Genomic DNA, 15,246 nt, shown 5'->3' with positions numbered 1-15,246 from the left:
TGGTTTTATTTTGAAAATAATAACTTAAAATTGTATTTTAAGTTAAATTTTCAATAAAAAAAAATCGGAAAAAATTATAGGCAGCATTTGCTCTTCTACATATCTATACTATATATTAAGCAAAAGTATTTTATTTGGTCTCTTGATATACTCAACCTGAAATTACAAAAAAAAATAATAATAAACCCCATAAAAATGTCAAAATGCAAAAAAAGAAAAAAAAAGGCTTTTTCAACCCAAAAAAAAAAGAATTCGGATTACTGATAAAACATTAAAGTAATTTTTATAATTATTTAAAAAATATATAAATTTTGTTTTAAAAATAAAGATGTATTTGAAAATTATTATAATAAAAAAAAATTAGAGTTTACAAAATATTTGAACAACTATTTTCATAAAAATAATTTATAGTAAAAAATATTTAGAAACGTGTTTGAAAATTATTCTATAAACCTTTTCATTATTGTTGAACCCACATTTTTATTTTAAATATATTAATAAACATCTTTTTGCATTTTTATATGGGAATTTTTTTTTTTGGTTCTGTATATTTTTACTTTGCGATTTCAGATATTTATATTTTCAGATTTCAGTTTTAGTCCGCTATTTTTATTTTTTTTTTGGCAATTTTAGTCTTTTTTTCGACGTGACGCTGACGTGGCACCAATTCAGTGCTGATGTGGAGCTGAAGTGTACAATATCATGTAAGCATTTTCAAATAATAAAAAAACCAAAATTGCCAAAAATCAAAACATGCAAAACTAAAACTAAAATATAAAAGCATAAATGACCAAAATCGCAAAGTGACAAATATACAAGACCAAATTTACAGTTTTTCAATATGCATGACACTTACACTTATCCACAGAATTGGAAGTTTCAGCCAATTGCCTAGCCGCCACTTTGGATGAAATAAGAATTGCAGCTAAGAAGCCCACAGGGAGGTGAGTTGGTAAAACTTGATGTGACGTGGGAAAAAATTACCAGCGTTGCGGTTTCGATCCTCGTGTGGAGCATATTTCCTGCTGAAATATGTGGGGGTATGCTCTGGGGTTGGCCATGTTGTTCTCTCTCTCAGGTCTCTGCCGCTTGTGCACATTCATCGATTTAACCTCCGCATTAGTCAATGGGCATCTGACTCATGTGGGATGAGGTTCTCTTCGGGTCAACCCTTCTAAAAGAATTGCAGCTAAGAAAAAGCTATAAAAGAAAATTGTCTTCAAACCCTTTTTTTTTTTTTTTGGACATAAGTTATTTGATTTGATTTTGATAAGAATGCGTGCAAATTTGAGTGTCGATTTATAGGTACACAAGACTTGCTTAAATTTCATAGGTCTAATTATAAGTTTCTAACATATAAGTTTATAGCTTCAAAAAAAAAACATATAAGTTTATAAGCGGTTTGAAATAAGTTTGAACCAAATATTGACGGTTCTTAAAAATTGAGAACGAAGCAAGAAGGAAAAAAATAAATAAAATGCAATTACATAATATTTTATAGGATACTGTGTATTAGAGAAATGGATTTTCCGTAATAAATTAAATTTTAAACATCAATAAAAAAAATATATGTTAATTTTGTTTGGAAATTTTTTTTCTCATAAACAGATTTAATTACTGAATTATATATATATATATATATATATATATATATATATATATCTAAAAATATATTACATTAAATATAGTGTGTAATTCATGTATAAAAATTTCGCATCCTTGTAAATTCAAGGAATCCTGTTTTGGTTTTTGAATTTTCATCAAACGATTTAATCAAAGATGATTAAATAAGATCAATTCTAATTTTATGAAGTTAGCACGATGAAAGATTTTTCATTGATGCCTAGGTATTACCAAAAAGTCAACACAAATTGGAATATGAAAATAAAGATATTAAAATGAGTTAGTTGGATGGATCGACCTGTCGCAACTATATTAAGCGGGTTGGGAGGGAAAGATCTGACCCAATGTTTTTATTTTAGGTGGTAGGGTGAGCCAACTCAAAAAACTTATGTTTAATTTGATAGATTTGGGTGAATTAACCCACAACTGCAAAAATCTACCATTAAGTAAAATGGACCAAACCCAACAAACTTAGTCCATTTTAACACCTCTAACAAAAAGCCAGCCCAACGCCCACACGCCTTCTCCAATTATTATTCATTTTGACCTTTTCAATTATCATTCATTTGATGTTGACCCTTTCATCCATCATCATGATACTCTCGAGTGCAATGATAGTTACATGTACATGACAAGCTATAAATACCTACACTTAATTTATACATCTTGTTTTTAAAATTCATACATCTTACGCGTTGACAATGGCAATTGGCAAGTAGCTCCCGTATCAACTCGACGGATCATTTCTCACTTTATGCTTTAAGTTCAATCGATGCTAATTGGGTTATTATTAATTATTATTAAAAACATCGAAATTCATATGATTTTTATTATTAAATTTCAATCATCACTTCAATTATTTCGCCTCACTCCAATTAATAATAAGACACATTCGTAATCAACGAGTGTCTCTCGTTGGTGTTAGTAAGCACGCCGTTTGAAAAATAATAAAGAATTCAAGTTTTTTTTTACTATATATACATTTTTTCAGACGATTCTATCGTATAAAAGATCTATCGCATCCTAGACGAGAGTCGACCTTCTAAATCATGGGGCCAACCAAAGACATTTTTCACTTAATCCATTTTCCAACGGCCAGCCAAATTACGGGCCTAACGTGCATGAAAGACAATTACTTTAAAAAAAATTAGAAAAGTGTTTCTACCGAATTTTTATAAAAAAAAGTTTAAAGTCATTTTAAAATTAGTTGTTCAATTGGACAACAATTCTATAAAAGGGTTATTAGAGTTGAAAAGGTGTTTGAACAAATAAAAATAATCGATTCCATAGTTGAAAATAAATAGAAGCTGTTTGAAAATTTAATCTATAAAAACTTTTAAATTATTATTAACCAATATATATTTTATTCTAGTTTTTTTTTAAAAAAATACCTCTCAAATCTTTTTTAAAATGTATATCTATAGAATATTTTATTTATAAAAAAATTAAAAATATTTACATAATTCTTATTCAAATACATACTCTAAATTTTTTTCAACTATAAAATAACTATGCGGAATATCAGTGCAAGCAAAGCAAGTAGATTAGCCATGACCCACATTTCTAAATATATAAACAAGCATTTGTTTACATGCAAGAAGCTAGAGAGACACTTGTATTGAAAGAATTGGTCTCACCCTCCTATAAAAGAGTGACCTTTCGCCCATATATTTCACCATCAAATTTACAAATTACATAATTATTCAATAGCAAATCATGTCTAGCGCAAAATATTTCTTAGTGTTCGTAGGATTATTATTTGTCTTGGCCACCATGCCTCATTGCATGGCTGATTTTACTTCTTATGGTGGCATTAAGCTAGAACCGGTTAAACCGTCTCCGAAATCTTCCAATGGGTGCACGGCCACTCCAGGTTTAGAAGGCAACTGTCACCACCCGCCTCCGCATGTACCCTCACCGGCACCTGCTCCGCCACCAAAGTACAAGTGGGATGACTAATCCGATGAGATTATGTATGCATTACAACTACAAATCATGTTATTGATTAATTAATATGTAATCTTGAGATCGATGATATGATGATTAAAAAAAATTAATTGATTTTCAATAAATTACTGTTTTTTCTTATTTTCGACATTCTTGTGATAGATTTATCTATTCATATAATCATATCTAAAAATTTTATTTATTTTAAGATTTTGAGTTAAGATGAGAAAAGCTTGTTCTCACTGAATGTATATTCCAGTGCCTACTAGAAAATATCCGACGGCAAGATTAAGTTGATTAACCATGCAAAATTCTTAAAAAGGAGAAACAATACATTTATTCCTTCAATTTCTTTTACAACAGAGATTTTAACTTTTTCTTAAAATGACAAAACCAAAAATCCATTTAAAAATTCTAGCACAACTCATTTACCGGGAATGATAACATCATGGAATTTTGAGGTTTATTTTTTAGTTGGATTGATGATAAGTTTATTCGGTAGCTTTACGAAGGTCAAGTTTTCAACATAATTCTGTGTCATATTCTGAATTTCTGATATGATAATCCATAAAAAGAAATATGATTTTATTGGCATTTACGGAACATAAAGATATGTACCAATATTGGATTTTGAAGATATTTATTATATTTACAGGAGAAAAAGAAAATATAAATTTTATGAAAGCTTAATTGAATTTGCTTTTGGAAAGTTCAATTTATGGGTTCATTAATGAACCAACCAATCATATTCGGACAGGGGATCCCACCTGGCAAAAAGGGACATTTGAATAATTTATTTATATTTATATTTTGAAATAATAGAACAAAACTTATATGCATGCAATTTCGAACAAAGTAGAACAATATTTTTTTTATTACCAAAATTGTCCTTATTTGATATAGATATTATATTATACTTTTGTTTGCTTTTGTTTTTTTTTATTTCAATATTTCAAATCAAAGTTTAGTTTTTTGATAATTTTTAAACTATGATATTACTCTTATTTGAATATAAATCAAATTAATATATAACAAAATTATTTTACAAACTCGCAAAATGTGCTTCAATACACTAGATTTCTGGGTGCATAGTAGGTAACTTTTTTATCTATAACTTTTATATGATGTTTGGATTAGTGACATGAGTCATATCATGATCATTAGCAGGTCATTTGTACGAGATCTCTATTAAAAAACCTAAACGATTGTGACACAAACGCTAATGTTTTATTAAAATAAAATAAATAAATATTTATGATTTTTTTTTGACAAAAATATTTATGATTATTTTGATATAGTTGTTAATTATTATTTAAATAAAAATGATAAAACTATATTAAACATATACTTTTTAAAGATAAAATTTGAATTTTTGAATTACTTGTTGATATAATAATTTTGAAAGGAGATAAGATTAGTGATTATATAAATAAATTATAAATTATAGATTTACTCAATTTTAAAATTAAAAAAAAATAATTTGTTTTAAGTAAACGGAGGTGTTCTGTAAAAAAAATATTTGATACCATCCGATGATCGGATAAATAAATATCTCAATTTTTATATATAGTATAGATAAAAAAATCTTTTGCGTACCTCACCGTTTGGTACATGAGATGATAGTGGGATGAGACATAAATTTTTATTCATCCCATGTTTTTTTTATTTTTTTGTTAACTCAATGATATCTCATGGCCCGCTATAATATTAGATGTAGGCTTGATGACAAATACCTCTTAACACATGGTATTAGTGGAGGATGAATGTCATATAAGTGAAATTATGTGAAATTGACAATGGTGATTAAGAAAATAAACACAATAATCCTACGAAATAAAAAACATACAAAACAACATATTATTCATATCTATGTCTTGTTTATCCACATCTCATCATATTTTTATTAATATATAGTACATCTCATCCATGATACCAAACGGTATCTAAAGTACAGATTTAATAATTAAAAGATATATTAATTTTGAGGCTCATTTAATTTTGTGAGTTAACGTCCAATGCCTGACCGGCATAACTGCAGCATGTACAGCTGCCGGGCCTGAAGTAGCTCGGGCCACAGCAACCAAAAGGACAGCCTTCTCCACCAATCCCGCCAAGATACCCGCCACCTCCTCCTCCGGGATATCCTCCAAATCCGCCTCCGGGAAAACCCCCGAACCCGGGATAGCCTCCGAATCCACCTCCGGGAAAGCCTCCGAATCCACCTCCGGGATATTGTTCTTCTGTGATCTCATTTGTCTCATCCACTTCATTCTTTGCTGAAAAGATACGACACGCATAAATTCATTTTATTAAACTAGTGTTTGGGAGAGCTTTTATGAAAATATTTTTTCAATATATAATGAAAATAATTGCAAGAAAGAACTTTAATTTGTTTCGGTAATTTAATTTTAAATCTGTAGAAATGTTATGTTTATAGTCTACTTAATATTAATTAAGTAGTGTCTAGTGAACGGCTTGTGCTTAGCTCATTTATCAACAATTAGCATAAATGACCTAAGTGTAGGAAGAGGTCTGAGACCGAATTGTTATCTTTTCAACTCAAACAAAAAAAAAAGAGTGATTAGTATACCTAAATTAGTTTTATTGTAAATTATTTTTAACTGCAATATGATTGAATTACTTAAAACATCTCTATTAAAATTAAAAATATGATAGAACTTATATATATGCCATGCATGACACTTACGCTTATCCACAGAATTGGAAGTTCCAGCCAATTGCCTAGCCGCCACTTCGGATGAAATAAGACTTGCAGCTAAGAAAAAGCCAAGAAAGAAAATTGTCTTCAAACCCATTTTTTTCGGAAATAAGTTTTATAATTGGTTTGATTTGGATAAGAATATGCAAATTTGAGTGTCCATTTATAGGTACACAAGACTTGCTAAGATTTCATAGGTCTAAGGGGTAGGCCCCTAATTTGGTTGGCCGTTGGAAAAAAATGTCTTTAGTGAAAAATGTCTTTGGTTGGCCCCATGATTTGGAAGGTTGACTTCGCTTGAGAAACATGAATGAGTTTTATATGACAAACTAATTATATGAAAAAATATTTAGTATGGAGAATTGAACTCTTGACTATTGCTCAAATTGCATGCCTACTACATAAACGAGCGACACTTCTTGAGAGCGAATGTGTGTTATTATTAATTGTAGTGAGGCAAAATGAGTTAATTGCTGATGAAAATTTAATAATAAAAATCATATGAATTTTCATGTTTTTAATTATAGCCTAATTAGCATCGATTGAACTTGAAAGCATAAAGTGAGAGATGATCCGTCGAGTTGATAATGGAGCTACTTGCCATTATATTGTCAACGCGGAAGATGTATGAATTTTAAAAATAAGATGTATAAATTAAGCGTAGGTATTTATAGCTTGACATGTACATGTAACTACCATTGGACTCGAGAGTGTGAAGAATGAAGATGGATGAAAGGGTCAACGGAAATTGAACAATAATTGCGAAGGTCAAAATGAATAATAATTGGAGAAGGCGTGTGGGCGCTGGGCTGGCTTTTTTATTAGAGGTTTTAAAATGGACGAAGTTCGTGGTTGGTACATTTCACTTAGTGGTGGATCTTTTTGGAAGTGGGTTAGTCCACCCAAATCTATCAAATTAAACATAAGTTTTTTTAGTTGGTTCGTCGTACCATCTAAAATAAGTTCATTGAATCAGATCTTTCCCAACCAACCCATCTGATGTGGTTTGCGGTAGATCGGAGGTCGGTCCATCCAACTAACCCATTTTAAAATCTCTATTTTCATATTCCAATTTGTGTTGGATTTTTGGTAACATGTAGGCATCAATGAAAACTCTTTCATCGTGCTAACTTCATAAAATTAGAATTGATCTTATTTAATCATCTTTGATTAAATCGTTTGATGAAAATTCAAAAACCAAAACAGGATTCTTTGAATTTACAAGGATGCGAAATTTTTATACATGAATTAAACACTATATTTAATGTAATATATTTTTAGATATATATAATCAATAATTAAAATCTGTTTATGAGAAATTCTTTTCCAAACAAAATTAACATATTTTTTATTGATATTTTAAGATTTAATTTATTAGGGAAAATCCATTTCTCTAATACACAGTATCCTATAAAATATTATGTAATTGCATTTTATTTTATTTTTTCCCTTCTTGCTTCGTTCTCAATTTTTAAGAACCGTCAATATTTGGTTCAACTTATTTCAAACCGCTTATAAACTTAAATGTTAATCTGTGAGATTTATTTTAAAAATAAGATGTTGAAATTACATTCGAATGTAAATTTTTAATCAAAAATATTTTCACAATTTAATTGCTTTGCATCATTTGCTCCTTCACATACATGATAAATCATATTTATAGATTTTCAATTTTCAGAAATACACAGTTACATACCATATATTGATTTATACATGTGCATGAAAGGATTTTTCAATCAAAATTAAAACTCAATTTAGACAATTACTTTAAAAAAATTAGTAAAGTGTTTTTACCGAATTTTTATATAAAAAAAAAGTTTAAAGTCATTTTAAAATTATTAGTTGTTCAATTGGACAACAATTCTATAAAAGGTTTATTATAGTTGAAAAGGTGTTTGAACAAATCAAAATAATAGATTCTATAGTTGAAAATAAATATAAGATGTTTGAAAATTTAATCTATAAAATTTTTAAATTAGTATTAACCAATATATGTTTTATTCTAATTTTTTTAAAATAAAACCCTCTCAAATCTTTTTTAAAATGTATATCAATAGAATATTTTATTTATAAAAAATTCAAAAATATTTACAAAAACTTATTCAAATACATACTTTAAATTTTTTTCAATTATAAAACAACTATTCGAAATATTAGTCCAAGCAGAGCAAGTAGATATATTAGCCTTCACCCACACTTCTAGATATATAAACAAACATTTGTTTAAATGCAAGAAGCTAGAGAGATACTTGTATTGAAAGAATTGGTCTCACCCTCCTATAAAAGAGTGACCTTTCGCCCACATATTTCACCATCAAATTTACAAATTACATAATTATTCAATAGCAAACCATGTCTAGCGCTAAATATTCCTTAGTGTTCGTAGGATTATTATTTGTCTTGGCCACCATGCCTCATTGTATGGCTGATTTTACTTCTTATGGTGACATTAAGCTAGAACCGGTTAAACCGTCTCCGAAATCTTCCAATGGATGCACGGCCACTCCAGGTTTAGAAGGCAACTGTCACCACCCGCCTCCGCCTCCGCATGTACCCTCACCGGCACCTGCTCCGCCACCAAAGTACAAGTGGGATGACTAATCCGATCGATATGCATTACAATCATAAACCATGTTATTGATTAATTAAGATGTAATCTTGAGATCGATGATATGATGATTAAAAAAAATTTTGATTGATTTTCAATAAATTACTGTTTTTTCTTATTTTCGACATTCTTGTGATAGATTTATCTATTCAAATAATCGTATCTAAAAATTTTATTTATTTTAAGATTTTGAGTTAAGATGAGAAAAGCTTGTTCTCACTGGATATATATTCTAGTGCCTACTAAGAAAATATCCGACGGTAAGAAACCATGCAAAATCTTAAAAAGGAGAAACCATCCATTTATTCCTTCAATTTCTTTTACAAGTTACAACAGAGATTTTAACTTTTTCTTAAAATGAAAAACCCATTTAAAAATTCTAACACAACTCATTTACCGGGAATAATAACATCATGGAATTTTGAGGTTTATTTTTGAGTTTGATCGATGAAAAGTTTATTCGGTAACTTTACTAAGGTCAAGTTTTCAGCATAATTCTGTCATATTCTGATATGATAATCCATAAAAAGAAAAATGGTTTTATTGCTCATTTACGGAACATAAAGATATGTACCAATATTGGATTTTGAAGAGATTTACTATATTTACAGGAGAAAAAATAAATTTTATGAAAGCATAATTGAATTTGCTTTTGGAAAGACATCACCAAAAGCAGTTCAATTTATGGGTTCATTTATGAGCCAACCAATCATACAGACAGGGGATCCAACCTGGCGAAAAGGGGCATTTGAATAATTTATTTATATATATTTTTTGAAATAATAGATCAAAACTTATATGCATGCAATTTCGAACAAAGTTCGAGAAAATCAAGACTGAAAAAGAACCTCAAAATTATACGAACGTTCCTCGTTACAATTAACACTTATTCAAAATACACACAAATTCAAGAAAATCACCACAAAAGTTTGCTGGCAATACTCAACAACTTTATGTCCACCATCTATACACTGCACAATTAGTTCAATAATTGAATCAAAGATCCCCGAAACGATACTGTAAACATATCGACACAACAAAATATAACCCAACAGGATGGAGTTATCACATCTCTCTGTTTACGGAAGAGCAGCAAACAAACGGCACCCAATATGGTTTGCTTTTCTTCTTTTCTTTCTTGATCACAGTTGGATACCTAGCCGGAGAGTTCCAATCCTCTTTATGCGGTATCTCAAGTTTAGGTTCTTCGGTTTCAACAACGGAATTCATAGCCGTCTCAGCAGCACCATTATCTTTCTGTGAAGCCTCGTCTTTCTGTTGTTTCGTCGTTGGGGACTTGGCTTCATTCAAAAGATTTTTCAGCTGGCCATGATGTTCCTTACCCGCATTCCAATTTGTTACTTTGGCAATTATCTCCTCATTTTTCTTTCTCCCTTGTGAGTCGTTCACTACATTAGTTAAAGAAGGGAACCAACCAGCCTGTAAAGATTCAGATTTTGGTTGTTGATTGTGCTGGACTGACTCGACTTCGGAAGCAGTGGGTGCAGCTACTGAATCAGGCGTTTTTCCAGGTTGAACCAAAGTCATGAAAGAAGGTGGCTCAAAATCATCTGACTGGCTCTGATGCACTTTAATGTTCCTCCGTTCTAAATTCTGCATGTTGGTTTCTGATCTTGGGGATGATTGAGAGTTTGTTTCAACAGCTACCATATTGGATCAAGAGATAAGGCGCATTCAGTAAAATCGCGAAAAGACAATAAGTAGGCGATAAAAATGAGAACATAAAAGATAGACGGGCACTTGATTCAAAATAATTACCTGAAATTGAACCCCATTTTCTTTCCAGACTATCAGTAGGCGATAAAATGACAACATAAAAGCATTAAAGGTAGACAGACATACATGAACCAAAAGAATTTACCTGAAATTGAACCCCATTTTCCTTCCAGGCTATCAGCAGCAGAGACGTTATCTTTCTCATTTATCAACTTGTCATTGGTATAACCCTCATCTCGTAAGGATTTGGAATCAACAGTGGCATTTTCACCACCACAAACTTTTTTATCAGCACTAGAACCTTCGTGCGAAATTTTGTCAGGTGTTTCAACAATGCCAACCGATACTGGCGTACTGAAATCTTCAGCTGTGCGGCACTTGTCAGTATCAGTTTCAAGCAGACATTTTTCCTTCACAGACGACTTTTCTTGCACTTTTGGTGGTGAGCTGTCAGAATTTTCAGGCAATACTACCGCACTGCTATCATGTTTTTGTTCAGTATCCTCTTGAATAACATCGACCGACTCTGATGGTCTTTGGACATCATCGGTGAGGCTATTGTTAGTGGCATAGTTTTCACCCGTAACTAAAGATTCAGAGAATGGATTGGTAGAATCTTTAGAAATTGGCTGTTCTTCAGTTTTTTCTGAAAACACATCACCGTCATGACTTGACTCATCCACCGTGTCAGCAACACCAACGGATTTTACTCCAACAACACCAGGGACATCAAGATTTTGGCCAATATCCATACCAGTGACCTTACCAGGCCCAAATCCTTGACGAGATCTCATAAATTCAACATCTTTGAATTCTAGTAAACCAGAATCAGTTTCAGATAAACTTTCTAATTGTCTTGGATCAACATCCACTTCACCTGAAGGTAAAGGGTCGGTTGAATTAACAGATGGTATTGATGAATCAATAATTACTTGCTCGTCCCTGGCAGCTCCTTTGCCACTTTCATTCCCAGCCACCGGCAGCTCACAATTCTTCTTTTCATCATGATCATTCGCAGTTTCTTCAAGAACCCTTGCAGTTGAATCATCTTCTGGCGCAGAAGAATTATGAAAAACCGGGATTGAAACCGTCGTGACTGAACATTTTTCCTTAGAAGACCCAACATCGTCAACACTTGTTTCCCTAGGTACAAATGCATCAGACTTCCCTTCAACGGGCACTTCAACATCTTCCGTTTCAGGTTTACCTTCGACAGCAGTAAACTTAGTGGTATCTGAGACATTCGTGCTTCCATCAAGCTTATTATGTGGCTCTTCCTTCCTCTCAACAGCCATTAATGCAGGATCTGGAGCCTTTTCTTCTTTGGAGGTTAAGCTTGCAGAAGCTGACTTATCTCCTTCCACTTGGATATGTACACTCTTTGGGCTATCATATTTAATATCATCAAACTTTAAGTGATTTCCGGGTTCAACAGAAACTGCTTCGGCACCAGTACACATCTGGTCGCTACTTATCGGATCATTGAGTTTTTCAGATACTTCTGCATTCATGGAACTGAACTTATAGGATTTGTGGGGACATAGATCACTAGAGAAATAACTAGAGGCATAAATCAATCGCAAACAATTATGTCACGAGAAAGATTTGTCCAACATTAAAAGCCCCAAGGATCTCACCTTGCTTTTCCAGAAATTCTTTTATGCCTCTAACATGCAAGATGCAATCAAAATCGAATAAGTAGATTATGGAAACAACTTTGGGCATGAATGATTCAAGACCATTTAGTTATTATTAATAATGGAATAATCATAACATTCAGAGAGCTTAATCAGACTTGGGGCACAATGTCCATGCTACCAGGAAGTTTAAAATTATCACCAACGATTTTACAATCCCAGATCTTCCATGGACAAATTCAATGTCATGCAGAAACCCGACAACTTTAAATATTCAATGAAAACTATATAAATGTAGTTCTAGCGTTCAACAATTATCTTACTTGATGCATAAGAAATGTTTCTGAAACATACAAAAAAATATACCCAACGCATGTGACTCATTGCAAGTCATAAATTATATTGCCATTTTCCATTCCACGGAGAATGGTAATTTAAAAATTTTAGCACCATTTCTTAATCTTGTTCATGCTTCTAGACAGGAGAATACATGGATAACACAATTTCCACCTAACACAAAATTCTGCTACGTTAGTGTAAAATGAGAGATGCTCTTTCACCATATTCATCTGCATTTGTGTTTTACATAATATCCGGATACCACATTGGTTTTTACAGAATATCCAGATACCGCATTAATGGCGTAAAATGAGAAATGCTCTTTCCTCCCATGGAGAGGAACAACACTGTAAAGAGATAAAGAAACTAGGGATATATTCCAGCTAAGATAACTAATCCTAAGGCAGATATCTGATTCAGTAACTATAATGCAAGAGAACTCAGAAAAGCAAGTAAAACTTTAACAACAAGCAAATGACCAAATTCAAGAAATGCTTACCAGCACATTCATCGACTTTCTTTAACAGGTTCACATTAATATCACCCTCCAAACTTTTTTGCTCTGTCTTCTTGTCATCTTCTCCTTTAGTAACTTCTATGCGCTCTTCCAATCTGGGACTAATTCCACTCTCTGAAAACTCTGTAGCTGCATCTGAAAACACGTCATCTTCCGATTTATTGGACATCAGACGAACTCCAACATCAGTCTTCTCCTTCACACCACTCTTCTCAATTTTGGAACCTTCAACCAATAAAAATTTCTCAAATCTCACATTTTTATCAACGGAAAGGAAAAAAAGACAATCAAACAAAAGCCACAGTTTACGAAATAGAGACAAATAAGTATATATTGACACATTAATTCTCACTGGGGGTATGATGCTCATCCTCGTCTGAGTCATCCGAAATAGCCAAATCAGCCGAACTAATTTTATAGCCTTCAATTTTTCCGCAGACTCTTTTGTGAGATCTTCTGTGTTTGGCACTTGGGTGTGGATTTGGAAAAGGCCATCCACATCTGTGGCATAGGTGAACCTCGTGCACTTCAAGAATTAACCAAACAGTCAATTTTCAACTTCACGATCGAAGCGGTGACAAATTCAATAAGATAAATTACAAAATTATCAAAAATCAAAAGTTAACGACAATCAAGAAACAAACCAAACAATCAACAGGGCTTGTGCCTAATAATTCCAAACGAGGGGGTAAGTGCAGCATAAAAGTTGAAATTCATCGTTCGAGTTGGGGTAGGTCCGGCAAACCAGTTACTGCGAAGCAGTTCTACACAACATTACGCACACACAGTGACACACAAAATCAATCACTCACAAGTCACAACCGTTTCCTAAATGGTGAGTATGTAGGTGTCCGTGCATTGCAGAAAAAACAGATATCAGACAACCCGTGATAAATCCACGCAAGAAAACAAAAACCCAGCAAAAAATCTTGACAAAAACAAGCAAGGAACAAAAAGAAAACAGCAGATTGACCCCTAGAACTCGATGATAAATAAATCAAAGTCAAAGTAAAACCTGCAGAAGTGATGGGCTTCTTGTGATCTTGACCATCCATGGTATCTGTACGCCGTGTTTGAGATACAAAAATGGGATTGAAATCGAAGTCTTAGAGAGAGAAGTAGACTAGAAAATATGGAGTGCGGAGTTTGGGAGAGAAGAAGAAAGGGAGAATGTAATATAAGACAGAATGATTATTGCGAGAGAAGGATGAAGCATGTGCGCCTCTGAATGGAAATCGAATATATTATTGATCGTCTTTAACGGAATTTACCTTAAATCATAATCAATATTTTTTATTATTATTTCGTAATTTACAAAGTATATATTTAATTTTTAATTTTTTTTATAAGTTTCCTATGATATGATCCACAAATATTTATCCGTGACAATATTCAAATCGATCTATATACATAGAGTAAAAGTATTTTTTCATAAATCTGATCGAACAAAAAATCATTCTCATACAATTAACATGCAAGACGATCTCTAAATAGATTTTTATGTTTAATTTTACTAATATTCATTATTACGTTTTGTCAAGTTGACTGACAATTTTTTCCCATCCTAATTTACAAAATATACATTTATGATATGATTAATGATTATTTTTCGTTGTTACGTTTGGTCAAAATTAAGAGTAATAATTTAAAATAAGATTGATGGAGTATTTCACATTGGAACGTTTATTGGAAATGGACCAAATTTTAATCTTGATGTTTCATAAAATAAACTTGAATACCATCTTCCAAAAAATAATGATAAGCTTAAATATATAAAATGGAAACCCCAAAAAAAGGAAAATGATGATGTGGTTGAATTAAGTTGAATGCATGTATTAAATTCAACTATACACATTCATGCCTTATAGTTAAAGAAGAAGCACAACATCATCCAAATAAATAAAATGGATTTAGTAAATATGGAAAATGTTATGGTTTCAAATGTCTCCAAATCCTCCACTCAAAAGGTGAAAAACAAATGGAAATTAAGTCGATTTTATTTATTTTTTAAAATAATAATTAAATTAGTCGTAATTTTTGACTTCCCAAATCAAAAACTAAAATGTTCTCTATGCAATGCAATATTAATTAGTTGCATACCATCATTTCAGAATATACA

At 31.7% G+C, this 15,246-nt stretch overlaps 2 protein-coding genes across 2 annotated transcripts; both read right to left on the bottom strand.

Moving 5' to 3' along the window:
- Positions 1-5,427: 5,427 nt before the first annotated feature.
- On the bottom strand, positions 5,428-6,416 carry LOC140876275 (uncharacterized). Its single transcript, XM_073280194.1, has 2 exons — positions 6,278-6,416; positions 5,428-5,846 (listed from the first exon to the last, which is right to left on the bottom strand). Exons 1-2 carry the CDS (start codon positions 6,384-6,386, stop codon positions 5,563-5,565), a joined length of 393 nt encoding a protein of 130 aa, XP_073136295.1. The 5' UTR covers positions 6,387-6,416; the 3' UTR covers positions 5,428-5,562.
- A 3,318-nt stretch (positions 6,417-9,734) lies between these two features.
- On the bottom strand, positions 9,735-14,342 carry LOC140887240 (uncharacterized). Its single transcript, XM_073294361.1, has 5 exons — positions 14,143-14,342; positions 13,480-13,653; positions 13,110-13,352; positions 10,780-12,135; positions 9,735-10,561 (listed from the first exon to the last, which is right to left on the bottom strand). Exons 1-5 carry the CDS (start codon positions 14,180-14,182, stop codon positions 9,963-9,965), a joined length of 2,412 nt encoding a protein of 803 aa, XP_073150462.1. The 5' UTR covers positions 14,183-14,342; the 3' UTR covers positions 9,735-9,962.
- Between the last annotated feature and the right edge of the window lie 904 nt (positions 14,343-15,246).

The sequence above is a fragment of the Henckelia pumila genome, chromosome 1, assembly GCF_033568475.1.
Source record: "Henckelia pumila isolate YLH828 chromosome 1, ASM3356847v2, whole genome shotgun sequence".
Taxonomy (NCBI): Eukaryota; Viridiplantae; Streptophyta; class Magnoliopsida; order Lamiales; family Gesneriaceae; genus Henckelia; species Henckelia pumila.
The sequence above is the reverse complement of the archived record's forward strand: the minus strand, read 5'-3'. Positions and strand labels throughout refer to the sequence as shown.